Here is a 25,854-nt window from a genome sequence, read left to right on the forward strand (position 1 = left end):
AAGAATCATCAAAATTTGTATTTCAGTCTAAACAGACAATATATCAAATGTACCTATAACTTCAAACCCTATGACATTATAAATATTTCACAGGCAATATGTTCCCCTCAATCCGTCGCACAATTCTTCAAAAACTTCTGCATACTATCCATAGCCTTGGCCGCAAAAGACCCCATCTCATACTTCTTCCCGGTTCCCTGCGGGCCACTATCAAAGATCTCCATCGACAACCAACCCCGGAACCCCGTTTTCAGCACAGCCCTCCCAACATCCTCAATGGGCAAATACCCACCGTCATACGGCATAGGCCTGTAGTCATGACTCCAGCGACCCCTCGCCCTCAGCCCACCAATAGTCTTACCCTCCAACGGCGGCGACACCTTATACGCATCTGAGATCTGCAGCAGATAGATCTTCTCACTGGGGATAGATCTTGCAAGCTCATCCATACTCGCCTCAAACCGCTTCTGTAGTTCGGACTGCGAAACCGATTCAATCAGACCAGACTCGGTAGTCGGATCACCCCATTCACTACCTGCAGTCTGGAATGTGTCCAAACACAACCCGCAATTCGGGCGATCTACAGCTTTCACTATCTCCCAGACTTCCTTCCACCCGGGCGCATGGGTCGACCAGCACCAGTTCTCGTAGGCGAGACGGTAGTTGCGTTTTGCGAGGATCTCGGATAAGGCCCGTAAGTCGGAGATGATCACGTCGCGTTCTTTCTTGATTAAGGGCTCCGGTGTGTCTGTTGCTCCGACCTGGGTATACTATTAGCTTGATGGTCTCTTCAAGTTTTGTGGTGCTCAATATATATATATTACTGCCATACCTGTAACAAATCCGTACCCACAACATTCATAATCTCCATCCAGCCTATCGCTCTAGCAAATGCCTCCTCACGATCCACGGAACCCTTGACCCAGCCTTCGAAGTTGGAGAATGGCTGCAGCATCATGATTTTCAACTTGTGTTCTTCGCATAGTTTGCGGATCTTCTCTGCCACGGGCATAATCGCGGGGTAGTCGTCTGGCGCGATTGGATTACCAGTGACTTGTGCGCCATAGGTTAAGATGTCTGGGAAAGACAGCTCGATCGCACTAAATCCCGCTTCGGCGATTGCTTGCAGGCGGCGCGGGAGTGTGTCGTTTGGACCGCAGCCGATTGAGCAGGAAGCGTACGAGAAGGGGATCTTTTGGAGGCTTGAGTGGGGGATGGCCATTTTTTTGGTTCCTTTTCTTCTAAAAAAATAAAAAAGAGGTGAAGCCAAAATGATGTGGTGTATCGTGATCTTGTGATCTTGTTGGGAGCTGTTCGTATTAACAAACAGGCATATACAGCTAGCTCACTGGACGATGGGGAGGGAGCTTCTATGAAAGATTGCCATGCTTGGTACTATTGGAGTATATATTTGCCTAATTTGTTTTTTGTTTCCTTTTGTTTCGCCCATCGCTTCTTCATTCTGTGTCCATTCTGATGTAATTTTGGATCCAGCTCTTGGATAGGGCTTGTGTCGTCACTGGTGTATCATATCAACCTACATCAAGCTTGGCCACAACCAGTTTCATAGACTGTACATCAATCATTTTGCCTCATTTGTCTCACTTGCCTCTTCTGCTCAAACCTGTTTTCTATACAAGAGGAGGCGCACTCTGTTGGCTGGTTCGTGGCGTGTCTGATTACATTTTGACAATTCCCCGGATTTGGGATCCGGTCGCCACAAGCTTCTCGTTGAAGAAGAGCGAAAGTCACTTCGGACATCTTCATGCAAATATCATTTGTATATTTCGCATATGAACTGTGAATCGTGAACCCGGAATAAGTTAAGTCTTGCAGACCCAAAACCAATTCACAATGCCGCCCCCTATCAAAAGTATCGGCGTCGTCGGAGCCGGAAACATGGGCTCTATGATGACCCTACGCTTCGCAGAGCTCGGCCTCGAAGTCTCGGTCTGGGATGTACAAAAGAAGAACGTCGATGAAGTTATGAACTATGCAAGAGACGACAAGGGCATCACAGGCCGAGTCCAAGGATTCCACGACATCAACAAATTCGTCAAAAGCCTAGAGGGCAAGTCCGACCGGAAACTATTCATGTTTTCCATCACGCACGGCGAGCCCGCAGACCAAGTACTCCGCATGCTGAAACCCGATCTCAAAGAGGGCGATATCATCCTCGATGGTGGAAACGAGAACTACCGGCACACTGAGCGGCGCCAGGAAGAGTGTGCCGCCATCGGTGTTGCCTGGATCGGAATGGGCGTTTCGGGTGGATATCAGTCTGCGCGACGGGGACCCAGCCTCTCACCTGGTGGAGATGCCAAAGCCATCGAGCGTGTTATGCCATTTTTGGAGTCGTACGCGGCGCATGATCCCAAGACTGGGGTTCCGTGCGTGAAGCGTATGGGTCCCGGTGGATCGGGACACTACATCAAGATGGTCCATAATGGCATCGAGGGTGGTATGCTTTCTGTTCTTGCTGAGACATGGCAATACATGCATGAGGGACTGGCCATGGAGCATGGTAAAATCGGAGATATCTTCGTCAAATGGAATGAGTCTGGCGAGCTGCGCGGTAACTACTTGATTAACATCGGTGCCGATATGTTACACACCAAGAGAACACCAAAAGGTGACCGCAAAGGCGAGGGAGCTAGTCGGGATGATGGGTATGTGCTCGATGATGTGCTTGACAAGGTGGTTCAGGACGACGACAATACCGAAGGAACTCCACACTGGTGTCTCATGGAGTCTGCCGCCCGACATGTCTCCTGTCCGACTTTAGCGGCCGCCCATTACCTGCGAGTCTCGAGTGGAAACCGGATAGAGAGAGCGCGTGTTGCGAAAAAGCTGGAGATGCCCATGCCGAAACCGATCGAGGGAACCCGGGACCATGCAGTAATCATCGAGAACCTACGACAGGCTGTGTACTGCTCGTTCCTGGCATCTTTCTGTCAGGGCTTGGAGTTAATTTCCCGAGCTTCAATTGAGGAAGGCTGGAATGTCAACTTGGGCGACTGTCTCCAGATCTGGCGAGCGGGATGTATCATTAAGTCTGAGCATATCGCGGATCTATTACAGCCACCGCTTGCAGCCCACAATGAGTTGACGAACACCAAGTTTGTGGATGCAGTCGCTCATGAGTTGCGACAGAACTTCCACAGCCTCAAACAGGTTGTCATGGAGGGGACGATGTTTGATCAGTATATTCCTGCTCTCTCGGCTACTCTGGAATATCTCAAGTATGAGGGTGGATTGGGACTGCCGACCCAGTTCATGGAGGCGCAGATGGATTACTTCGGTGCCCACAACTATAACAAGCCTGGTATTCCAGGCGAGGATCCAGGACCAGTTCACAAGGGTCCTCATCATTATGAGTGGTTGCCGGCTTAGATTTGGTTCGACTGTATCACCCCGGACTCTGTGTATCGCCCCAGATTGTATCTATTATGTCAAATGTATCAAATTGCACAAAATGGTATTTTTTTCAAGATGTTGCTGAACGATGCTTAAGTATCACCCTAATAGACATATAATAAAGATAGATGTAGATGTGGTTATAGTTTTCATAGATCGCCCAAAAAGGCAGGTGGCGGCCTCAGGAACCAGCAGCACGTGGGTCGATCAACAACCAATCGGAGAAGCGGAGTTGCCCGCAGCCTCAGAGATTTGAAGATGGCGCAAGATGCGCTGGATCTTAGGCTTACGTTCATTCTCTTCTATATCGAAACCATTTCGTCGAATTGAGTCTGCAAAACAACTCGCTCGCAGAATGGCTTCTCTCCCCACCACATACGACGGTACGTGTACTTCTGTCCCTCTCACGTTACTACCTCTCATACCCCCACTTCGATAGAAAGCTGACGATAGTAAATCTGACAGGGTCTGTCCCAATCGCTGTCATCGGCGGCACTGGTCTGCGCGAGTTGCCCGGCTTCACCCAGGTGGCCTCGCTGAATATCACAACCCCCTGGGGCGTGCCTTCTTCGCCCATCAGTATTCTACACCACGAATGTAAGCACAACAACAAGGTTGTCGCCATCGCCTTCTTGAGCCGCCACGGCTTGCACCACCAGATCGCTCCTCATGAGGTTCCCGCTCGTGCCAATATCGCCGCCCTGCGCTCCATCGGTGTCCGCAGCATTATTGCTTTCTCCGCTGTCGGCAGTCTGCAGGAGGAAATCAAGCCCCGCGACTTTGTCATCCCCGACCAGGTCATTGACCGCACCAAGGGCGTGCGCCCGTGGACTTTCTTCGAGGGTGGTATTGTTGCTCACGTCCCCTTCGGCGACCCCTTCGATGAGGGTATCGCCAAGGTGGTGCGCGAGTGCGGACACAGTCTCGAGGGTGACGGTGTCGTCCTGCACGACCGTGGTACTCTGATCTGCATGGGTATGTGAAGCTGTAAACCATTTTCACGACCAAACGTCGCTAATCATCTCTCTTCTATCCTCTAGAGGGCCCCCAGTTCTCCACTCGCGCCGAGAGCAAGATGTACCGCTCATGGGGTGGCAGCGTCATTAACATGTCCGTCCTCCCTGAGGGCAAGCTGGCCCGCGAGGCCGAGATCGCCTACCAGATGATCTGCATGTCCACGGACTATGACTGCTGGCACGAGTCCACCGCTGACGTCACCGTCGAGATGGTCATGGGCAACATGAAGTCCAACGCTGACAACGCTCGCCGTTTCATCACGGCAGTCCTTGATGCCCTGGCTAGCGAGGAGCACACCGAGCTTGTCCAGGCTAAGCACCTGGCTGGCGGTATTAAGTTCGGTGTTAGCACCCCTCAGGCTTACTGGAAGCCCGAGGCTAAGGAGAAGCTGGACTGGCTTTTCCCTGGCTACTGGTAGATCTAGAGGCTTTGAGATTTAGGCAGATATTGTTCTGCCTTGTCACTTGACGTGCATCTGATGGTAGCATATGTGCATTATAGTTCTAGAATACCAACATGATAGACATGATTGATGTGCAATTTTGGAATGATATGACTTCACATTTGGTTGACTCCACTTGCTTATGCCGGGCAAAGTTTGTTATCAAAAATCCTTATTCTGACTTGCATACATATGTTGTCAAAGAGGGTAGCTCTTGGGTGGTAGTCCGGTAGTTGTGAAATCAACCATCTTTTATTTTCTCTCTGAATTCTAAGGAATCAGTCTAGTCTTAACTGCTCGGGACCGACCTGAGTAGGTTTCGGTAGTCAACCCCAAGTAGGGGTGTTCGCTCAATCGAGCTTCATTGGTGTGCAGCTCAATTTCGTATCGATGAATTCGGGCCCGCAGAGCTTTCGCCTCCAGCCATCGGTTTCGAATTAGGAGTTCATGATTGGATTGTAATTCCCGGGTGTCTCTCAGCTGCCGCCTAAGATCTTTCAACTTGGCTCGAGGTGTCCATTCTCCTTCCGGTGAATTTCCCGCACCAGCTTGTGCTACCAGTAAGGCTGGAACCTGTTTGGTTGCATGAGTTTTCGGAGGACTCGAGGTAAGGACAGAATGTAGAATGTCCCTGAGGGGTTGGAGAAGGTGGATCGTTGGGATTAGGGACCTTGCAGCTCCCTTCCCCTCCATCGGTATGATCCTAGTGCCGGGTGATAAAACTTTCAATCAGGTTCGGTTCGGGTTCAGAGAGTTCAAGACCAGAACTGGTTTTGTGAATCGTCCGTCCTGTACGTAGTCAAGGACATGGTGAACCACTCGTCTTAGGCTACCTTCTCCCCCAAAGAAACGAGGGAACATTTTTCTCACAGCAGGTCCATACTCCATCAAGGTCTGTAGGTCTTTCAGGTCTGTAGGTCTTTCAGGTCAAGTTTTCCCTCGTTCTTCTTTGCTTTGATCGTTTCCGGAAGAGATTCCAGGGTTTTCCAGGCTGTGTAGCGAGTTGGTCGATCCTTATCTACCATTTCTCGAATGTATGCTACCACTGATGAAACTTCATATTCCCCGAGGCCGGACGCACCGTATTTCCTCAGCGGTTGCACAGAACTGGGAGATTCGTTGAACCCTAGGATAGTAACTTAGGTTGGACTTCACGGCCCACACGTTGCAATCTTGAGGGTGGAGGGAATCTGGCGAGTGATCAGTTGAGTGCTTGATAGTGGAGTTATGGTCATAATATTTGCACAAAGGAGTTAGATTGAATTGGATAAATTAACAAGCAGCCTACAGAAACCGAGATTTGAAAGATTTTTTTATTCTCAAAGATATCACAACTAAAGATATAGTTATCTATAGGTGAAGGGAAAGAGAAGTTCGATCAAATCCACAAAATTGAACTCCACCGTCTTCAATTCGCATTGAGCCGTTTCTAGTCTAAATCGATCGATCTCAATTCCTACGAATTATCCGAATATCATGTTATTGCTATTGATTCCTTCTCCTTCCAGCAAGACTTTTTACTTTGTGAGACAAGCTCAGTCAGGTCTTCATCTTTCTTACCACGCAGCTCAACAAACCCTAATTCTCAGAATAACGACCAACGAACAAGCGCAAGTTACCATGGCATCCAACACCGAAATCATGGCAATTTTGCAGCTTATGGGTCTTTATCGAGCACTCCAAGGATATGGAAATGTGGATGTCGACGTTGGCAATGGAAATGTGAAGCGGCCGGATTGGGTCTGGGGCCCCATTCGGCGTCGGGATGGTCCCAAACGACCTGGGGTATGCCACCGGCACATAACTCTGTTATTGGTTCATATTACCAGTAATTTAGATCTAGTCTCACTTTACAAAAACTAATGTTGTAGATGCTTAAATATGTCTGAATACCTACCTAGGTAGATTATAAGGTTAATAAGATCAATGCCTTCTAAAATAGGCATATTTGCAGATATGTTAATCGGTATCATATTCATCATGAATATGTCTTTCCTGGCCAGATATTAGCTTGCGCATAGCGCTTGAATTACCGGTCTCCACAAGGCGCAGAATATTGGGTTCACAACTATTCGCAAGTAGAGCTGAGGGTTGAATATTAAGTGGAATAGGCGACAACCCTATGGCAGTGCGTTTTTTAAATCTGATGCTTATTCAAGATCTTCAGTTATACAGAGGAGGAGCTCCAAGGGTAGTGAAAATAGAGGTGCATGTTGTAGTTGAGTTGGGAGTGGTCACTGGTCACTTCCATGGGGGAACAATATATCTCCTATTTCGGATGCACGTGATATATCTGCCTTGTATCTAAGGCATCAATGACGCTAACCTCCGATTCACCGACCTGCCAGATAATCTGCCGTTCTTATCTTCCCCCAGACGGCCCCAACATCAACAAGTATCTGAACAGCCTAGACTGTGCCTTTTTTTTTTTTTTCTTCAGGATGTACCAGCTGGGCGGATACCATTGTTAATAGAACGAACTACACCAACGTTGTCTTAATATCTTTTTCACGTCCTTTCGCCTTCGAACATAGCTTGATCACCTGTCGCGAGCCAAATTCAAATGATACGAGTTGGAGACCTACACTTTCTGATGGTATGACCGGCGATACTACAAGATTGCGCATATTTTCAAGGAATACGTTGGCTTGTCGCGGATTGCTGGGTCAAAATGAGCCCTGCTGCAGATCCCAGTGAAGCTCCGTCACAACGGAAGATGGCCGAATATGGCATCGAAAGCGGAACCAATGGGAGCCTGAAAGTTGAGAAACAATCTTTGTTCAATTCTATCGCGGGGACACGCAGTCGTGTAGATACTCCCATGACACAGTTCAACGGCGAGGCTGACGAACACCCAACCAATGGAGACAATGACACAGGAGGACAACGGAGACGCGATACGACCTCCGAATGCCACCTTACCAACGAAGGGCATAAAATGGCAGACCCGGAACCAGAGCAGGGACTCGGCATCCTAGTCGAGCACCCACCGAACAACGGAGATAATGTTGGCCAGTTGTCGGTAGTGGATGTGTACGATGACCCCAAGGTCAAGGTTGTTTTGGCTGAGTTGACTAATGATATGTCCCACCGACTACCCGAGGACAACGATAAGGTTGTGAAGTTGTCTCCTGAGAAGATCCAGGCGCTCACGTCCTCCCCGGAATCAATACCTTTCGGTCCTGTGGGATCAGAAACGAACACTGGAAGGAGAGTAGCGTCAGACAACGTTCATGGGAATGCCCCTCTCGCGCCACCGGAGATGCCGGACTTTGCGCTTCGCTCACTGAGCGAAAAGCCTTCCCCCTCGGATGTTTTGCCAAAGTTGCGACCGACTAAAGAAGTGTTGCTGGGAGATGCTTCTGTGCCGGCGAGTCCTGCCTTTCCACGAAATACTCAAAATCCCCCCTCCGCAATAGGCCGCACCCCGCACGAACGGTTTCCACCCCTAGCTCCACGCGGCGTCAATTACCTGTGACCCCAGGTAATGACCGCCTAACCCAGACATGGGCATCGCGCTCGAAACAGGACCGACCCGCGCTGGACCGCGAGTTGAAGAATCACCTTATCCCATCACCTCAGATAATAGAATCGCCTATGCCCTCACCTTTGCCGTCGTCTATCCCCTTGCCGCCAGTTTCTCTGCCAACTTATCTTCAGCTCGAGCTTGCTTCTGGTCGACCTTCACCACTGTACATACACCGCGACGCAGCCAACGACTTCCCCTATGAATCATCAGCAGTTAAGATCGAGAGGCTTATGAACTTTATTATGCTTGCTCCTATGCTCGAGCAGGTACTTTGCTTTGGCAGTCTTGCCTGCCTTGATGCATGGCTTTACTCTTTCACCATAATGCCGCTGCGGTTTATCAAGGCCGTCTATATATTGGTTGAGTCATGGGTGATGAACCTGGGAGCTGAGATTCGGTTCATTTGGAAATTTGTGCTGAATGGGATTGGTCGAGTATGGCGCAGGAGGAATCATAATGCGAAGGAGGACGAGCGCGGAAGACGCGAAAGCGAATCTGAGGCCACTCCTCACCTGCCTCCGGGCTCTTCCTCGGGGCCAGATATAGCGCCAAGAAGGAAGCATCGGTCCTCTGAATCCCGTAAATATCACCATCGGCGGAAGAAGTCGATGCCGTCGGCGCTACTTCCAGACGATAAAGCGGATATTCTGACAGGCCTGCTGATGATAGCGACGTGCTGCGTCTTGATGTACTTCGATGCAAGTCGAATGTACCACTGGATTCGTGGACAGGCTGCTATCAAGCTATACGTTATCTACAATGTGTTGGAGGTCAGCGACAGGCTCTTGGCTGCCATAGGCCAAGATGTCCTCGAGTGTCTCTTCTCGCGGGAGGCTCTTGAGCGTCGTCCGGACGGCCGAAGCAAGATCATCCGTCCATTCTGGTTGTTCCTGGTGGCACTAGTTTACACAGTATCCCATGCATTGTCTCTGTTCTACCAGGTCATGACACTGAATGTGGCAGTGAACTCATACTCCAACGCACTTATTACGCTACTTTTATCAAACCAGTTCGTGGAGATCAAATCCACCGTCTTCCGCAAGTTCGAAAAAGAGAACCTCTTCCAGCTTACCTGCGCGGACGTCGTGGAACGATTCCAACTATGGCTGATGCTTACAATCATCGCCTCGCGTAATATCGTGGAAACGGGCGCGTTCAATTTCGTCGGCAATCTTGGACTGGCATCTAGCTTCCCTGGCCAGTCCTCTACAATCACGAACAGCACACCGTTATCCACACCTCCACGCACAGCATCATCCATCCTCCCCCAAGCATTCACGCTCTTCCCATCCTCAATCCTCTCATCCTTCAACAGCGTGAACTCCTTCATCCCAACCCTAGCCCAAGTCCTAGGTCCATTCCTAGTCGTACTAGGCTCAGAGATGCTAGTAGACTGGCTGAAACACGCCTACATCAACAAATTCAACAACAACCGCCCAGCAATCTACGGCCGATTCCTCGACGTCCTAGCAAAGGACTACTACACCAACGCCTTCGGCGAACAAAACCTAACCCGTCGAATTGGCCTCCCAGTCATCCCGCTCTCCTGTCTCTTCTTCCGAGTCTCCGTGCAAACATACCAAATGTTCCTGGCAGCCCTCCTCCCCCAACACCCATCCTCAACAGCAATGGGCGCAACATCCCTAACCTCAATCCACAACAACTACGCCCCCTCCCCAGTCCCCTCCGCCCCACCCTTAACACTCGCTACCCTCCTCCCAGCCTCCGCCGCCCACGTCAGCGCGCTGTTCCGCACCCTCCTCGAAAACGCAATCCCGTCACCAGCACAGTCTGTCCGTATCTTCACCGGCATCTTACTACTGACAGCATTCATCGTGCTACTCATCTTGAAACTCCTGCTGGGAATGGGGTTACTTGCGTTTGCGCGGTCGCGATACAGTAAGATGAAGAGTCGCGAGAGCGAGCGGAAACAGTCCCCGAATAACCAGGCTGGTACTGAGAGTGGGGCGCCTCGTACTCGGGATTACTATGTTGAAGGGAGTCAGCGTGTTGGTGGGTGGGGTGTTGTTGAAGTTGGGGATGAGAAGAGGAGGTTGATTTATGCAGATGATCTGGATGGGTTGAGGAAGTTGAAGGAGAAGGAGGAGAAAGATAAGAGTAAGGATGGGGAGTTTAATGTTGATCATGTACAGCGATATGAGATGATTGCCAAGAAGATTTGGTGATTTGGTGTTGCGATGGTGGTGGAAGGTGTCCACGGGTTGAGTGTAACTTATTATCCATAGCTGTATAATACTCATCCTATTTTTACTTTACATTGTTTGGGCTCATGAAATCATGTAATGGGATATCAAGATTACTTCGAGCTACTTGCTATCTATACATTGTAGTAGAAGGGGAATAAAAGGTCTCAATCCATGGCATCGGGAATAAGGATTTGAGGGAGGATATCAAAGTAAGGCGAATAGGGGTATGTACAAGACCTCGAGAGGCTCGCTGGTCGTGATCAGTATGAGAGAGTAGACCGGTCATCAACCACAGAAGAGCCAGCTTCTGGTTTTCATCGTAACAAGGTGTCATAGCCTTCAAATGAAAGCTACGAGGGTGGGCGTTATCAATATTGGTGCGTATTTGCGCGATTGAATGTGTGCCCCGGTGGAGCGCTATGCATAGCCGAGGGCGAAGCGGTATTGGCCCGAGGCCCCTGGGAGCGAGGCTGGGGTGTCTGATGAGCCATTGGCGGGTTGAAAGCTGCATAGCCACCATTTTGAGGAGCGGGAGTTGCTGAACCCATTGGGGTGTATGTCCTTTGTGGTGGCTGTCCGTATGCGGCTGCTTGTGGGGGAGGTGTGGGTTGGTAGCTTGCCGGAGTGTTGGTCCGATAGGGAGCGGGAGTACCACCGGTGCTTGCCGGGGTGTATGTTCGGTAAGGAGCAGGCGTCGCACCGGTGCCAGCCGGCGTGTAGGATCTTGCAGAATATGGATCCTGTGGATAGTAATCTTGCTGTGTGCGAGGCGGGTTTCTCTGGCTACCTGGAGGCGCGAAACCTGCTCCGTATTCGTCCTCTCCGCCGTATGTACCCCTTGGAGGACCGTATGGGTCGTAGTGAGCTGGCGCATTGCCACGATTGTAATGATCGTGATCATCGGATGCATCTACCTCAGCTGAGGGATAATCGGGCGCTGGGGTGTGATTCTGATATCGTCGAGAACCAGAGCTATCGGTCAAGTTGCGATATCCAGGGCCGGAGGTATTACGACCATCATTGCCATATGGCGCAGGAGTCGCTTGAGAGTGAGGAGTGGCCTTCCTTGATGGAACGTTAGCCGGTAGGGGAGGGACCGGGGGAAGCGTCGGAAGCGACGGCTTCTGCCCATCAAGAGGCGTGTATCCCATTCCGGCCGCATTGCCGGTCAGTGAGGCAGACTCGGACATGGCTGAAGATGAAGTCCCGGTTCGGGCCAACGTTGGTTTGCCATCAAAGTTTAGATTCGGAAGTGTCGGGTTGTGTGTCGGCGCTGTCGAGGTCGATCGCGAGTAAGGCGGCAGAGTAGTCTGGGTGGTACTTCGCGACAAAGAATGTACTGCGGAGACCTTGTCTTCGGCGAAAGACGGCAGAGTCGGGTTCGAATCCGTGGCCAGCGATGGCTGAGTGGGTGCTCGGTTCTGTAATTTGAGTCCCTTTGCCAGGGCCTTGTTGTTCTTGCGGTGCGTGATGCGCTTTAGACGTTGACCGACTTTCCGACGGCAGTACCTCGAAAGAGTACCGTCTTCCGCTGGGATATGGTGGAACAGGAAGATCAAATAGAGTACGATTGCCGAGATCAACTTGAGAACCGATAGCACCCAAATGACCAGGGTAAAAAGCATACCAAACAAAACCACGGCTTGAAGGGTGCTGTCCTCGGCCAAAATCTTAACGTTGTTGAAGAATTGAGCAGCCGAGGAACTTCCATCATCGTGAGCTGCATTCTTTCCCCCAGGAATGAGGTCCATTTTCATGACCGAATAGAGAGTGATAGCATTGAGAACTTGACGCGGGCCATCTGCGAAGATCGTGTTCATCCAGACTAAAAGCTCCATTAGAAAATTTCGAAGACTAGTGAGGCATAGTGGTATACATACACTGGAAAGAAAAGTATGCATAAAGAGCAACATATTCTGCTGCTTTCCTGTCTTTGGTTAATTCAGCGAAGACAAGGAATCTCCTGTATCCCCGACCCCGCCTGCCGAATCGAATACTCTGAATACGCACGGCGAGCGGGTCCAGGAAACTGCGAGTAATACTACCCGAGCGGATGGCGCGAACGGCATGTATCCATCGGTAGGCCAAAAGAACGAACGAAGCAATAATGCAAGCGGCGAAGATCCAGCGGGAAATATTGAAGGGAATGGCGGGTTCCACTCTTCCGGACCATCGAGAGAAAGCCAGCAAGTTGACTGCAGTAAATGTATCGACACCGTAGACTGCAATCGAGATGAATAGGAACACCCATAGGAAGAAATATGAGAAGGGCGTTAAGCAAGACTCGGATTTAAAGTCGTCCAAGTTCTAAGGGAATAATTATCAGTATACCGAGCCATCTATACAACATATACAACGCTGAGACTGTGTAGACCTACCACGTAGTCCCATTTCTCCTCCATCGCGACATCCCCCTTCTCACGGTCTCCACCACACAGCATTGTGTTAATTGACCTGGTCCTGCCAGGGAGTGATCACGGATGGTTTGAAAGAAAGGCACGATCACGGACGGGAAGGTCGACTTCCTCGGGCCAGCCGGGCAAAAGTCGTGATCGAGGTTGGAATCAGGTGTAAAGAATAAAGAGAGGCGAAAGTCAGGCGCAACAAGGGGAATGGTGGTATATTAACCGCGCGAATGGCGCATACCTGCGGAAGGCAAGGAGGGAGGCTGATCGCGGTGTCAGATATCGAGGGCTGCAAGCCACGTGGATATGATCACAATGAAGCGCTGGTATTCTGGGCACGCATTTAGGGTATTCAAAGCGACAATGGACGGACTTTCATTGAATACCGAGAATACCGCCGATCTCGCCAAGACAGGGGCACGATGTGGAGAAAGAATGCGCAATTATTCGTGCCAATAGGTGGAAATAGGGTTGAAAGAATGCGTCAACCTCGACAGCCTGGAACCTGGGAAAGAAATGAGTGACACAAATGGAAGTTGAGAAAGGAGAAGAAGTGAAACAACGAGGAGAGGAGGGGGGGAAGAGGAGTTCGGCAGGGGTGGGGACGCGGGAAGTTACAGTTTACTTTTTAGGGCTGACGGAGGTCTCTTCTTTGTTTTTTTCTTTGTTTTTCTTTGTTTTTTCATATGAAACTATTCCTTTGATTTCTTTTGTTTGTTCTTCAGATGTTCTAAATTGGGAATCTCCTAGGCTACCTTCATCAATACCCCTGATACTATTCATATTAAACCTATTCCTGGCACAATCCCTCTCACTATCACTGGCCCACTGAAAAAAAAAACCCTGAGACAGATAAGATGGGTCCCCCGACATTATTCCCCCGACACTATCCATTCTGACTGCTCACTGGCCATCCGCACGCGCCAGGAGAGGGTCCGGTCCATGTATCTAAGCGCTGATTCATATTCCGGGCGCTACACAGGTTGACTGCAATTTCCGACGTGGCCTTATGGCCTTATGGCATTATCTTCTTTTTTTTTTTTTAATATATGTGTTTTGTGGTATACTCTTCTCGAACGGGAGTAAACAAACATGTTGATACCTGAGGTGTCATTCCCTATTTTAGACATCACCTGATCGTGTCTAACCTTGGAAGGGACAAGCTCATTTCCAAGGTCAATGCCAAGACTTGGCCTCGATGAGCACTAACCTTCGAATGGCTCCTGGGCGCTTCCCTACAAAACAACACCATACATTCAGAGTGGCTAATAACCCCATTCCCAAACATTGAAAAGGTGAAACCTTCAATGTTCGAGCTGTCTAAGTTCTTAACAGCCTTAACTCCACCGGATCGGCGGCAATCCCACAATCAAACGGCGCCCAGCCCCCAAAGCTGTTCCAGCGCGCGTCGCGTTATATTTCATCAACATTCATCTAACTTGTTTTGGCTCGACTTCTCCACATAATACAACAATGAGTAAATTGTTGTCACTGGCCATTCGGTCCTTACCCCCGCATGGATTATGTTCCCGAGTTCATGCTCCTGTCCTTCGTAAGATGAGCATGCCACTACTTCATCATAACCAACCGCGCTGCGCGTTCACCCTCACCGCATTCACCTCAATGGATACAAATGATGATGATGTTAACAATCATTTCCTCTATGAGCCTCTTGAGGAAGTCGAAAGATTTGAGAACTACCGACCAGGGGGTTATCACCCCATACAAATCGGGGATCACTTTCACAGTCGATATCGAGTTGTTCATAAGCTGGGACATGGGTCTTATTCAACTATGTGGCTAGCCTACGATGAACAATCCAACAAATATGTTGCCCTGAAAGTTTGCATAGCAAACTCGAACCCGAAGGAAGTGGACATTATATCCACTCTCACTCGTCCTCATTATTCTGTCCATAATCCTGGAAAGACAATGGTTCCTTCGATTTTAGATAAGTTTACCATTCACGGTCCAAACGGCAATCATACCTGCTATGTTACAGCGACGGCGAGGGTTAGCCTCTCCGGGGCGAAAGATGGTTCGTGGATCCGCTTATTCCAGCTTGATGTAGCCAGGTCATTATCTGCGCAACTCGTTCTCGCTGTGGATTATGTGCATGCCAGAGGAATTGTCCATGGGGACATTCACCTAGGCAACATTATTCTAAAGGTTCCACCCAATTTTGACCTGCTCACACTCGACAAATTATATGAGAAATATGGAGCACCGGAGCTAGAGCCAATTGTTCGTCTGAATGGAAATCCAGATACCAATCCGCTTCCTCCCGGTGTCCCATCCCACGCCATCACACCTGTATGGCTAGGGGAAGCAAGTGAGAAAATCACACTTGCTGAAGCCAGGATCTTGCTTACAGACTTTGGTGAAGCGTTTTCACCCTCAAAAGAACTGAGATACGAATCTCACACTCCCCTCGTCCTCCGACCCCCCGAGGTGAGGTTTGAACCAAAGAAGCCTTTATCCTTTTCATCGGACATCTGGACTCTCGCCTGTACCATATGGTCTATCGTCGCTCAACGGCCGTTGTTTGAAGGATGTCTCGCGACCGAGGACGACATAACCTGTGAGCATGTCGATACTCTTGGCGTTTTGCCACCTAAATGGTGGAAGAGGTGGGAAGCGCGACAGAATAAATTTACCGAGGATGGTAAGCCAATAAACCGTCCCTATAACGATTTCCGATCTTGGGACGATCGGTTTGAAGATAGCGTGGAAAAGCCCAGGCGAGATAAGGGGATCCCCTCGTTTGATGCAAAGGAGAGAGATGCTATCTTCGACATGCTCCGGCCGATGCTCTCATTCAGACCGGAGGATCGTCCTAGTACTAAGCAAATTCTCGAGTCAGAATGGATGGTAAAGTGGGCTTTGCCTGAATATGGGAAGATCCAAAATAATACATGAGTTCTGAGTTCTTCGAATGAGACTAGGATCTGGGAATTATAGGATGTTTTGTCTGAATATTTCGGCCAGCTGTATCAATCCCCATAATATATAGTTAGTTAGTTAGTTATATATTTATAATAAAGCTCCTCTTAATAATATCTTCACGTTTCAACTAAATCTGACAAACGTCATAGATTTTCGCTTATGCGAAGGTTAAATTTCCGGGGAGTTTCCTTCATCCGTCTCGGCTTCGTCCGTCGTATGTCCGAGACGGCCTATAGACGCACCGAACAGAACATAGCACAATACGAGCCACATCCCTGCAATATAAATACACGGAATCGTAACCTCAAATAACCTCCATAATTGACGACAATCACTCCAATCGCCAACATCCAAAATGGTCTCTCTCCCAGACGTCCAGTCCTCAAATGCCCAAATCGCCAACACACTCCCAGCAGGCCTCGTGGCCGTCTTTGTAGGCGCAACAAACGGCATCGGCGAAGCAGCCCTAAAAGAGTTCGCCCGCTCAGCCCGATCACCCCGCGCCTACTTCATCGGTCGCTCACAAGAAGCCGCAGCCCGCATCACAGCCGAATGCCGACAGTTGAACCCGGAGGGAGAATTCACCTTCATCCAAGCGGACGTCAGTCTAATTCGGAATGTCGACGCGGTCTGTCGCGAGATTCAAAGTAAAGAAAGCAGTATCAACATCCTCTTCCTTAGCTGTGGAACTATTCGGTGCGGAGAAGGTTGGATATTATTCTCACATCCCCCACAAGAAAAAATATAGTTGCTCATAATATACGAACAGATACATCCGAAGGCCTCCATATCATGGCTGCAACTGGATACTACGCGCGAACACGATTCGCCATCAACCTCCTCCCAAATCTCAAACAAGCAGCGGGTCTACGCCGTATCGTCAGTGTCCTAGCCGGTGGACACGAAGGTCCTATCGATGTGAATGACTTCCAAGGAAAAGAAATGACCATGCTAAAGATACGTGGACATCTTGTGTCCATGACTGATATGGCACTGGAAACACTGGCCGAGCAAGCGCCAGAAGTGACCTTTATTAATGATTACCCCGGTGCAGTCAAGACTGGGATTGGACGCGAGTCGAATACTCTTCTGACCTGGTTTATGACTATCGTGCTTATGATTATCGGGCCTTTGGTATATATCCCAATCCGGGAGTCTGGAGAGAGACATCTATTCTTCGCGACGAGTGCAAAGTATCCTCCCCGTGTCCGTTCCGATACCGCGACGGAAGCTTCCTCTGGTGTGCCTTTGTCGGAGGGGTTTGAGGTTGCCAGTGGGACGGATGGGAAGGTTGGGAGTGGGGTTTATAGTATTCACTGGAAAGGGGAGCATGCTGGGCCAAATGTTGTTGAATTGTTGGCTGGGCTGCGCGAGCAGGGGATGGCGCAGAAGGTCTGGAAACATACGGTTGAGGAGTTTGATAGGATTGTAGGGTCGGCGGATGTCTGAGTCGGAGGCTACCTTTTGGTGGTGTTGTCAAGTTTCGATTGGGAGCGGGTGCGGTATTGATAGAGGTATTCCCATTCTTCGTCCTGTAATATTGCGGGTATGCAATGCAGGGCTTCCAGTAAATGATGTATTTCTTCGTGTTTGGACAGTCATTAGTGAAATCAACTTCCCCCTGCACCGTACCAAACTCGATAATTGCAAATTATAAAATAAACTAGCCATAAACGCTAAAAGAAATACCTAGGTAGGCATTCTGTTCTCAAGCATAAATGATAATGGATACCTAGCTAATGACCAGGTGGGACCTCACTAGGGAGGAACCATGGATCGGTCCCGGGGGTATCGGGCCGATCTAATGACATAATCACAACACCCTCCAGGGTTGGGCCTCCTTGGAGATCTAATGCAAGCTGACACCCAAATAGTGTAAATTTATACATGTAGGGATCTTGACACAATTTCCCGGGTTATTATATGTCGATGTATAATTCGCCATGTCATGGAAGATGGGGTCCGTTCGCAGATCCAGTATCGCTTAATCCGGTATTGATTGCGAGGGGCTAAGTTTGAATCCCTTACTCCATAAGAGATCATGAAAAATAATGCTCGACTCCACTGAAATTCTCTTTTTTGCTTAGAACCTTGCAATCGTTCAAATGTTGTTATTGTTGCAATCTTGAAACCTCCGCACTTGTCATATGTCACTCCCAGGCAACCATCTCAAAGGAAGTCCTATATCATCCCTTGCGGCTTTTTTTTCGGAATCAAACCCATCTCACATCTGCAAAGGTCATCCACATTCTTTTCAGTGTGCATTGCTGTCTCTGAGACCGAACGAAGTACTCCGTATAGGATACAGATCTATTGAGCCAACGAGAGCCAAGCACTTTGTCATATCATCTACTCCCCACACGGAGTACTAGTACTGGGGAACTAAGCGAGATCGGGAGATTTTGATACCCAGGAAATTTTTGTCTGATATTCTCTGCTCCATGTGAGACTCGAGTCTATCAAATTACAATATCTATTTCCCCCGGATCCTCCAGAAAGCCGTGGCAATGGGACACATGAGTGACAGCCTCACCATTCTCTATGTCGGCCTGGCCGCTGGAATATACCTCAAGCCGGAGTATGCTATCTTCAACTCCAGGATTGTGACGGCCGCTTTCCTTCTCGGGATCATTAGTGTGTCAAAAATTGTTTATCAACTTGTGTTGTATCCCGATTATTTCACGCCCTTGAAACACATTTATTCACCTGGGGTAGGCTAGTCATCATTACTATGGATCCGATAAATGTGTCTAATAACGTCTAGGGACGAAACTGGCTCACAGGCAATTCGACAAGTCTCCTGTTTGAGACTCCCTATGCGAAGCTACGGGAGTGGGTAAAGAACAGGCCCGATCAAGGTCTCATCCGGTACTATATGATCGCAAACATCGAAAGAGTGGCTGTAACAACCCCGAAAGCACTGGGCGAGGTGCTTGTTACGAATGCTTACGACTTTGAAAAGCCCGAATTGGTTCGGCAAGCTTTGCTTCGCATTACAGGTGATGGGATCCTACTTGCTGAAGGTGAAGAGCATAAGGTAAATTTGACCCTCCAATGCCACTCTGCATAGATTCAAACTTACAATGTCCCCACCAGACGCAACGCAAGAATCTTCTGCCAGCCTTTGCCTATCGCCACGTCAAGAACCTCTATCCAGTCTTTTGGGACAAGAGTATAGAAATGGTCAAGATGATTGAGAAAGACCTACAGAGTAGAAAGGCGAATGGTAATACCGACAACACAGTCCAGATAAGTAACTGGGCTAGTCGAGCAACCCTAGACATCATCGGCGTCGCTGGTATGGACCACGACTTTGACTCTCTCCGTGATCCTAATAACACTCTCAGCCAATCCTACCGCAAAGTCATGTCATCGCCACCCCTTTTCATGAAAATCCTTTTCGTCATAGGTCTGCTATTAGGAAACCCAGCATTGGTCCACGCATTACCGACGAAACGCAACAAAGACATCAAGGAGAGTGGCGAGGTCATCCGCAATGTCGCACGACAGATGATCCGACAGAAGAAGGCAAAGATGGAAGACCCCAATTCCGAAACCGGCATTGACATCATCTCCGTTGCCCTCACCAGCGGCACCTTCGACGAAGAGAACCTCGTCGACCAATCCATGACCTTCCTAGGCGCAGGCCACGAGACAACCGCCTCAGCACTACAGTGGGCCGTGTACGCACTCTGCCAGAACCCCAACGTCCAAAGTCGTCTGCGGGATGAAATCCGTGCTAATCTTCCCTCCGTGGACGATCCGACTCCAATCTCCGCAGCCGCTATCGATAATCTCCCATACCTACATGCAGTGTGCAACGAGGTCCTCCGTTTCCACCCCTCTGTGCCGACGACCACACGCAAGGCGGTTCGTGACACGAGTATTGTCGGCACACATGTTGCCAAGGGTACCACGTTCACGATGTCTCCGCGCCTCATCAACCGACTGGAAGAGCTGTGGGGACCAGACGCGAATGAATTCAACCCCGATCGCTTTATGGGTCCCGGTAAGGCTAATACCGGCGGCGCGGTTAATAATTATGCCTTTTTGAGTTTCCTGCATGGCCCACGGGGGTGCATTGGGCAGGGCTTTGCGAAGGCGGAGCTTGCTTGCTTGCTTGCTGCTACTGTCGGTCGGTTTCACATGGAGTTCAAGTTTCCTGATGCCAAGTTGGAGATTCGGGAGGGGGCTACTCATGCACCTAAAGATGGAGTACTTGCCTTACTTACACCGTTGGAGGGGTGGTAGGTCTGTATCAGATGTGGGCTTTGGTTTTGTGTGGTCTTTGCGGTATATATTGCTGGTCCTTTGGGTGATTTTGTGTTAACGCCGTTCAAGGCGAGCTATCGGAGTGTTGTAGTAGACGACTGTGCTCGAAGTTGATTTACACGGATGTATATTCATTAGTGATTGTTGGGAATACTATACACTCCTTGACCACTCCAATAGTGTCTGGGCTTTCATTTTCCGTTTTAGCGCTCAACCCTTGCCGGTTTTTGCTCACTGAGAACTAAGCAACCGACTCCATTCACGGCGTTACCTGAACAGCCTGACTCAACCCAACTCATTGCGACTTGACCCCCCCGGAGACCAGCTGACGAGATAGTATCATATCGCAACCCTTCCTTGTTGTTCATTACCACTTCCTTGGCCAACAAAAAACCGCCAAAAGTTTCAGATGCCAGCTTTTTGCTAATTGCGTGGTTGGCTTTTTGGGTTCAGCTTTGACTCGTTGGTGTTATTAAGCTGATAGCACCACGGTTGTCCATTTTCCGCAGACATCCGCACCATTGGCAATCTCCTCGGGGGTGCAAGGTCGACGGTACGATAGATTGAACTTGCTCTGATCCACAGGATTGAAATGAATCAGATCAATACGAGCCGCGCGCGGAATCGCATCACTAGGCGTCAAACCAGCAGACTCATGTTTGATAACATGTTCCATCACAGCGATGTAATGATCCGACGTCCAAAGACCTTCTCGTCGCGGGAAATCACGCAATAGGCGTACCGTCTCCCGGCGCGTATACCAGTCGCGGCATTTACAGCCAACGAAATATAGTATTTGTAGAAGCATGGGTTTAGTGGAGAACATGGAAGCTTGCTCTGCCAAGTTCAAGTAAAGTGCTGCCAACTCGTTCATCCGCTGGAAAAGGGGCAAATAGGAATCGTGAGCCATCTCATCCAGCGGGCTCTTAAGAGTATCAAGTAGAGTATCACAGGACATAGTCCATAGCTCCATCAGTATCATCGGGCCGCGGTCTTGTGGCGATAAGGTATCCCTATTTGCCGAAATGAAAGCATTGAACTCGCTCTTCCAGTTCATTAATCTCTCCTCGGTTGTCTTTTCCACACTATTTTGATAGAGTAGATCGGCAAGGGCGGCGTTCAGCCCCCGCAGACTAGATCCTACGCGGAGTTCGAGTCCCGGTGGATAATTCGCCATGATAGATGCCCCAATAACAATCACAAAATCAGTTTCAGACACTCCCGCATACCCATATACAGGTTGGCATACGGTAATCGCCTGCCAGAGGGGTAGGTCATCCGCCGCTGCGTCTATATCATTCAGTGCTTGAGAGAATGTAAGCCGGTGTAGCTGTAGCTCTGAAAATGTGCGCATTAGGAGCGGTCCTGAGGGATTCCCGTCAAAATTGACCTTTTGCCATTCCATAAGCACATGATAACCGGACCGTAGGTGCGAGGTCACGGCCATAACGTCGCCCTGGAAGAGAGATAGCGACACTAGCATGATACACGAAACAAGAACGGCCTCTCTATGCGCGCTGCTTGTCGTATATGTATCTCCCTTCGTTAGTCTCTGCCGCAGAGAAACAAGGGCCTTGGTGCACTGCGCTAGCGTGAAAGACGGGATATTATTTGCCCTAGGCTTAGCCATAACCAGGGATTTGGATTTGAAAGAGTCGGTTTCTTGCATAAATTGCCAATGCATAGAACTCAAAGCAATGGCTGCATGTTGCACAGCAGGTTCCTCCGAGGCGACCTGGTGAACGAGTCGCTGCCAGAAGTCATCGACCATATATCCGGTGCATTTCGTTGAAGTATGTGTCTTGAATAAATCAAGGTACCATCGCTCGGCGCGTGAAAGACCCACTTGACTTGGATCGAGTAACCGTCGTGCAACGAAATAACCGGGGTCTGAATTGGGGGCAGAATTGGGGGCTGAGTAGGGGGCCGCATTTGGGGCTGGGCTAACGACCTGTATGTCTCGTATTGCGCGTTTACGCCGGTCCGGAGTCTCCACGTATTCGCATATTCGGCCCGTTTTGGTACATTTTAAACATGAAGGGTACGTTTCATCGCACTTTTTGTGTCGAATTCTAGAAAGTGATCAATTAGTTACCGGAGATCTCGAAAGTAGCCCACGTGTTAGCTTACTTACTTGCATGCTTGGCAACCAGAGCGAACCTTTGGATGGCTTGCCCTCGTTCTTCTAGTATTTATTTCTTCAATCATCTTAATCTCGAGAGGCTCAATTGCCTTATCGGAACGCGTGAGGTGACCCATTTGGGCTTCAATGTTGAAGAGTTGGGTTTACCGCCTTAGTTTCAAGCTTCCAAGGTTCACTGGTTCACCCCGAACATATTTCATAAGCAAGAACATATTTCATAAGCAAGAACATATTTCATAAGCAAGAACATATTTCATAAGCAAGAACATATTTCATAAGCAAGAACATATTTCATAAGCAAGAACATATTTCATAAGCAAGTGCCCTGGTGACGCGTCTTGCATAAATTATGTAAGGTCATTTATGACCTCGTCCACGGGTCCACGGGTCCACGGGTGAGTATTTTGTTTACATAATCCATGTCGACGTCCACGGGTGGAGTTATATACTGACGTCTAGATATTGACTTTCCCGAACGATAAACACTGGCAATATTCAAGAGTCATCCAGGAGCCTCATCATTTGATGACTTTGATGGAACCAATTTCCCAGCTGGACCCCTGGAGTATCCAGCTCCAAATCATCAGGCATCTGCTGTTGCATTGCCGACATAGTCGCTCTTGGCTGAAAGCTTGACGCTTGGTTCATGAGTCGTTGGCCTCGGTCCTCCGTTGTTCCAGCCGAAGAAGCCGCCGCAGGCGTGTGAGCCCCATCGAGCGACCAAGTATCCGGTGCCGTGAATAACTCAGGGGAGTTTGAATCAGCACCAAACCAAACAGTGTTGCCGTTCAGGTACCTATCCATGTCCAGATCGGTAAAGGGATCACTGATCATCTCTCCTGATTGTCCTTTCGCTTTGGCCTCGACGTACTTCGCGGCAACGTCATACAGGGCCTTGAAAATTCGTAGTTGTTTACTGCAGGCGGAATAGCGAGAGGATTGTGCCATCGACTGCAGGCTGACAACCAATTGTTGTAGTTGATCCATGTCGGACGAGTTGAGTGTCTCAATGGCGCTGCAGAACAGGATTAAAAAGGGCATGAATGGTGCTAACAAGATGATTTCGTTGACCCATAAGTCGAGGCTGGGGGACCACAACGCCGCGTCTGTGAGCATGGTAATGCACACTTCGGTCTCCTTGAGCGTGGCTCTCGCAGCTGAGATGCATTCCGGACAAGGCGCCAAGCTTGAAGATTTTCCCGACGGAATTCCTCTATATATGGAGGCTAGTATAGAGTACTCGATGGCTCTGTTTGCATGGATGATGAATCTACTCGGCCCTGGATGTGCCACATGGCTAGTCCACTGATTTGGCCGTTTCTGCACCCCAAAATTAGCCCGAGGGTAAGAGGAGGGACCGGACTTTGGCTCCCTGCCCGCGATCATGCATGGAAAAATTGGGAAGGGAACGGCTTACATAGAACTCCACTCTTGAGGCCATTATTCTCTTGAGCTCAGCAGCCAGGGCTCTCGTACGAGATTCTCGAAGGGAGACCGGCTGCGATAGCGCACTTGTGCTATATATATTGTCATACACTCGTCCATAGAGGCTAGCCACATCGATCCAGTCAGACAGCCTGTTATGTAGTAAGGAAGTCATATTTCGGTCGAGCAGCAGTCGCGGCACTGTGATGTCGTGGTCTCTGATAGTGGAGGGCCTACCGAGACGTAGCGACACTGCCTTTTCAAGGGCATAGAGAGCCCAGAACAGTCGTATTCCCCGCCGTGCTTCTTCTGTGGGCTCGGTTGCCATAACAAGCTTGCTATGCAACCCAAGGGCCTGAGCCATGAGTGAAGCCCTAGAAATAAACGCCCACGCCGCGAAGGGTTTGCCATGTTTGAGGCAGTAAGTAGTCTGTTTGATTTTCAATGGGAATCAGTTGCCATAAACAAAGACAGTGAAGATTTAAGCGATGAACATACAGCCATATACATAGCACACACCGAGACTATATTCGTAGTGATGTGGAAGGGGAGGCTAGATAGGATTGTTTCGAGGCTGTCGCTGCAGATGAGTGCTTGTGCCTCATACTCCTGCTTGACTGCATCGTTTCCAGTGACACTCGAGCACTCAGTGAAGAGCAAATCAAGCCCATAGTGGACAATTATCAGCTCCATATCCGTCACTGGTCCGGGCGAGCAGGCCTTGATGACGTATTGGGTAAAGTCACCCAGAGATCCAAACTCGAAAGGCCAATAGACCTCATTGGACGACCGTTCTTCTGAAGGGTTAGCAGACGGCGCAACTTAAGTGACAAATAAAGTGTACGAACCGTGTGCGATCCTTAAGCATGCCAGGATTCGGTCCATAGAAGGTATAGGCAGATCCCTGGAACTAAGACCTGGAGGAAGCGCTTTCGAGAATGGATGTGAACCTTCCAGCGTCTCATTCTGTTGCTTCTGAACGTTGACCGTGCTCCGCAGGGCATCCAGCACCGAGGTCATTTCGGCGGCGACGTTCGAGTATGGGTCATTCGCCACGACGGTTTGAAGAAACCTAGTTGCGAAGATGACATGGGCGAATAGCGTCGATTCGATGCCTCCAGCTTCCGCTAAAGGCTGGTGGTGGTTTGTAGCCCCTGTTTTATTATCACTGGAAGCAACTCGCGACTCATTAGACCGAAGCGAGGAATGTAATGGGGGTTGCATTCCAGCTGAAGTCGCCAAGCCACTGTTACTGTTACTGGACCGCTCATGACTTAGATGCCTCATCATCTCACTGAGGTCGTCAATTTTGTTCGAAATGTGCTCCATTCTACTCTCGCTGATGTTGCAAATTGGTGATTTAGTGACTCGATACATAGACTTGCGTATAAGCCCTAGAGTTGAATATGCGGTATGAACTTACTATACACTCGAGATGAGGACCCGTTGGCGCTTTTCCTTGGCTTTCTGGCCAAACTGGTAGGTACACTGCGATCCCGTTTTGATGCATTGCGAACACGGGTTAACGCGATCACACCTGGTCTGTGAGAAAAAGAATAGTCAGCAGCAAGCTCGCCGTGCTAGACTTATCCGGGCAATCTCTGTTGTATTTCCAGCTAACTATAGAAGACACACCTTTCGTTTACGGCAACGATCACACTACAGCTATGGTCAGCATTCAAACGCCGTGCAATATTGGGTATGATAAACGGGGAGCCCGTACAGACACCTTCTCGGTTGTCACAATCTCGTTCTCATGACGACCGTTCCATTGTGAAAGTAGGTCCTCTTCTAGTGCACAACCCTGAGTATCACCTTCGTCTCTTGGCACTTGGTCTGTGGGGCTACTTCTGCTGTCGGCAGGCGTGCATGACATCATTGCAAAAAGGTCCGAAGGGCCGTCAAAGTGATACTGGAAGACAGGTTAGAAGCCGAATGCTAACATCTTGATTTGAAAAGACGGAGTTTTCATGAGAACTGTCCGACCAGAGTGCTGGAAACCAGAGTGCTGGAAAGTGCGAAAAGAGCCGACAGTCTTCACGGATGCGCGG

General features: G+C 49.4%; 10 protein-coding genes across 10 annotated transcripts; 6 read left to right on the plus strand and 4 right to left on the minus strand.

Moving 5' to 3' along the window:
- Nucleotides 1-107: 107 nt before the first annotated feature.
- On the minus strand, nt 108-1,222 carry N7516_000233 (sugar phosphate isomerase/epimerase family protein; the record flags this gene model as incomplete). Its single annotated transcript, XM_057212955.1, has 2 exons — nt 108-761; nt 833-1,222. The coding sequence occupies 2 exons, from the start codon at nt 1,220-1,222 to the stop codon at nt 108-110; spliced, it is 1,044 nt and encodes a 347-aa protein (XP_057074838.1).
- Nucleotides 1,223-1,854: 632 nt separating this feature from the next.
- N7516_000234 (6-phosphogluconate dehydrogenase, decarboxylating) lies at nt 1,855-3,393 on the plus strand (the record flags this gene model as incomplete). The annotated part of the gene is made up of 1 exon (XM_057212956.1): nt 1,855-3,393. One exon carries the CDS (start codon nt 1,855-1,857, stop codon nt 3,391-3,393), a length of 1,539 nt encoding a protein of 512 aa, XP_057074839.1.
- Nucleotides 3,394-3,685: 292 nt separating this feature from the next.
- On the plus strand, nt 3,686-4,909 carry N7516_000235 (S-methyl-5-thioadenosine phosphorylase; the record flags this gene model as incomplete). The annotated part of the gene is made up of 3 exons (XM_057212957.1): nt 3,686-3,800; nt 3,883-4,392; nt 4,458-4,909. 3 exons carry the CDS (start codon nt 3,686-3,688, stop codon nt 4,850-4,852), a joined length of 1,020 nt encoding a protein of 339 aa, XP_057074840.1. The 3' UTR covers nt 4,853-4,909.
- Nucleotides 4,910-7,547: 2,638 nt separating this feature from the next.
- On the plus strand, nt 7,548-10,591 carry N7516_000236 (TAPT1 family protein; the record flags this gene model as incomplete). Its single annotated transcript, XM_057212958.1, is given in 2 exon segments — nt 7,548-8,314; nt 8,329-10,591. The coding sequence occupies 2 exon segments, from the start codon at nt 7,548-7,550 to the stop codon at nt 10,589-10,591; spliced, it is 3,030 nt and encodes a 1,009-aa protein (XP_057074841.1).
- A 389-nt stretch (nt 10,592-10,980) lies between these two features.
- Nucleotides 10,981-13,053, minus strand: N7516_000237 (uncharacterized protein; the record flags this gene model as incomplete). Its single annotated transcript, XM_057212959.1, has 3 exons — nt 10,981-12,437; nt 12,493-12,919; nt 12,991-13,053. The coding sequence occupies 3 exons, from the start codon at nt 13,051-13,053 to the stop codon at nt 10,981-10,983; spliced, it is 1,947 nt and encodes a 648-aa protein (XP_057074842.1).
- A 1,587-nt stretch (nt 13,054-14,640) lies between these two features.
- N7516_000238 (Srpk) lies at nt 14,641-15,936 on the plus strand (the record flags this gene model as incomplete). The annotated part of the gene is made up of 1 exon (XM_057212960.1): nt 14,641-15,936. One exon carries the CDS (start codon nt 14,641-14,643, stop codon nt 15,934-15,936), a length of 1,296 nt encoding a protein of 431 aa, XP_057074843.1.
- A 382-nt stretch (nt 15,937-16,318) lies between these two features.
- Nucleotides 16,319-17,412, plus strand: N7516_000239 (uncharacterized protein; the record flags this gene model as incomplete). Its single annotated transcript, XM_057212961.1, has 2 exons — nt 16,319-16,670; nt 16,733-17,412. The coding sequence occupies 2 exons, from the start codon at nt 16,319-16,321 to the stop codon at nt 17,410-17,412; spliced, it is 1,032 nt and encodes a 343-aa protein (XP_057074844.1).
- Nucleotides 17,413-18,470: 1,058 nt separating this feature from the next.
- N7516_000240 (cytochrome P450) lies at nt 18,471-20,214 on the plus strand (the record flags this gene model as incomplete). Its single annotated transcript, XM_057212962.1, has 3 exons — nt 18,471-18,674; nt 18,728-19,000; nt 19,060-20,214. The coding sequence occupies 3 exons, from the start codon at nt 18,471-18,473 to the stop codon at nt 20,212-20,214; spliced, it is 1,632 nt and encodes a 543-aa protein (XP_057074845.1).
- A 493-nt stretch (nt 20,215-20,707) lies between these two features.
- N7516_000241 (uncharacterized protein) lies at nt 20,708-22,006 on the minus strand (the record flags this gene model as incomplete). The annotated part of the gene is made up of 1 exon (XM_057212963.1): nt 20,708-22,006. One exon carries the CDS (start codon nt 22,004-22,006, stop codon nt 20,708-20,710), a length of 1,299 nt encoding a protein of 432 aa, XP_057074846.1.
- Nucleotides 22,007-22,873: 867 nt separating this feature from the next.
- On the minus strand, nt 22,874-25,679 carry N7516_000242 (putative C6 transcription factor; the record flags this gene model as incomplete). Its single annotated transcript, XM_057212964.1, has 7 exons — nt 22,874-23,740; nt 23,796-24,233; nt 24,302-24,624; nt 24,652-25,197; nt 25,227-25,345; nt 25,439-25,462; nt 25,531-25,679. 7 exons carry the CDS (start codon nt 25,677-25,679, stop codon nt 22,874-22,876), a joined length of 2,466 nt encoding a protein of 821 aa, XP_057074847.1.
- Nucleotides 25,680-25,854: the final 175 nt, after the last annotated feature.

The sequence above is a fragment of the Penicillium verrucosum genome (genome assembly GCF_028828655.1).
Source record: "Penicillium verrucosum strain IBT 35672 chromosome Unknown utg000001l_segment0_segment0, whole genome shotgun sequence".
Taxonomy (NCBI): Eukaryota; Fungi; Ascomycota; class Eurotiomycetes; order Eurotiales; family Aspergillaceae; genus Penicillium; species Penicillium verrucosum.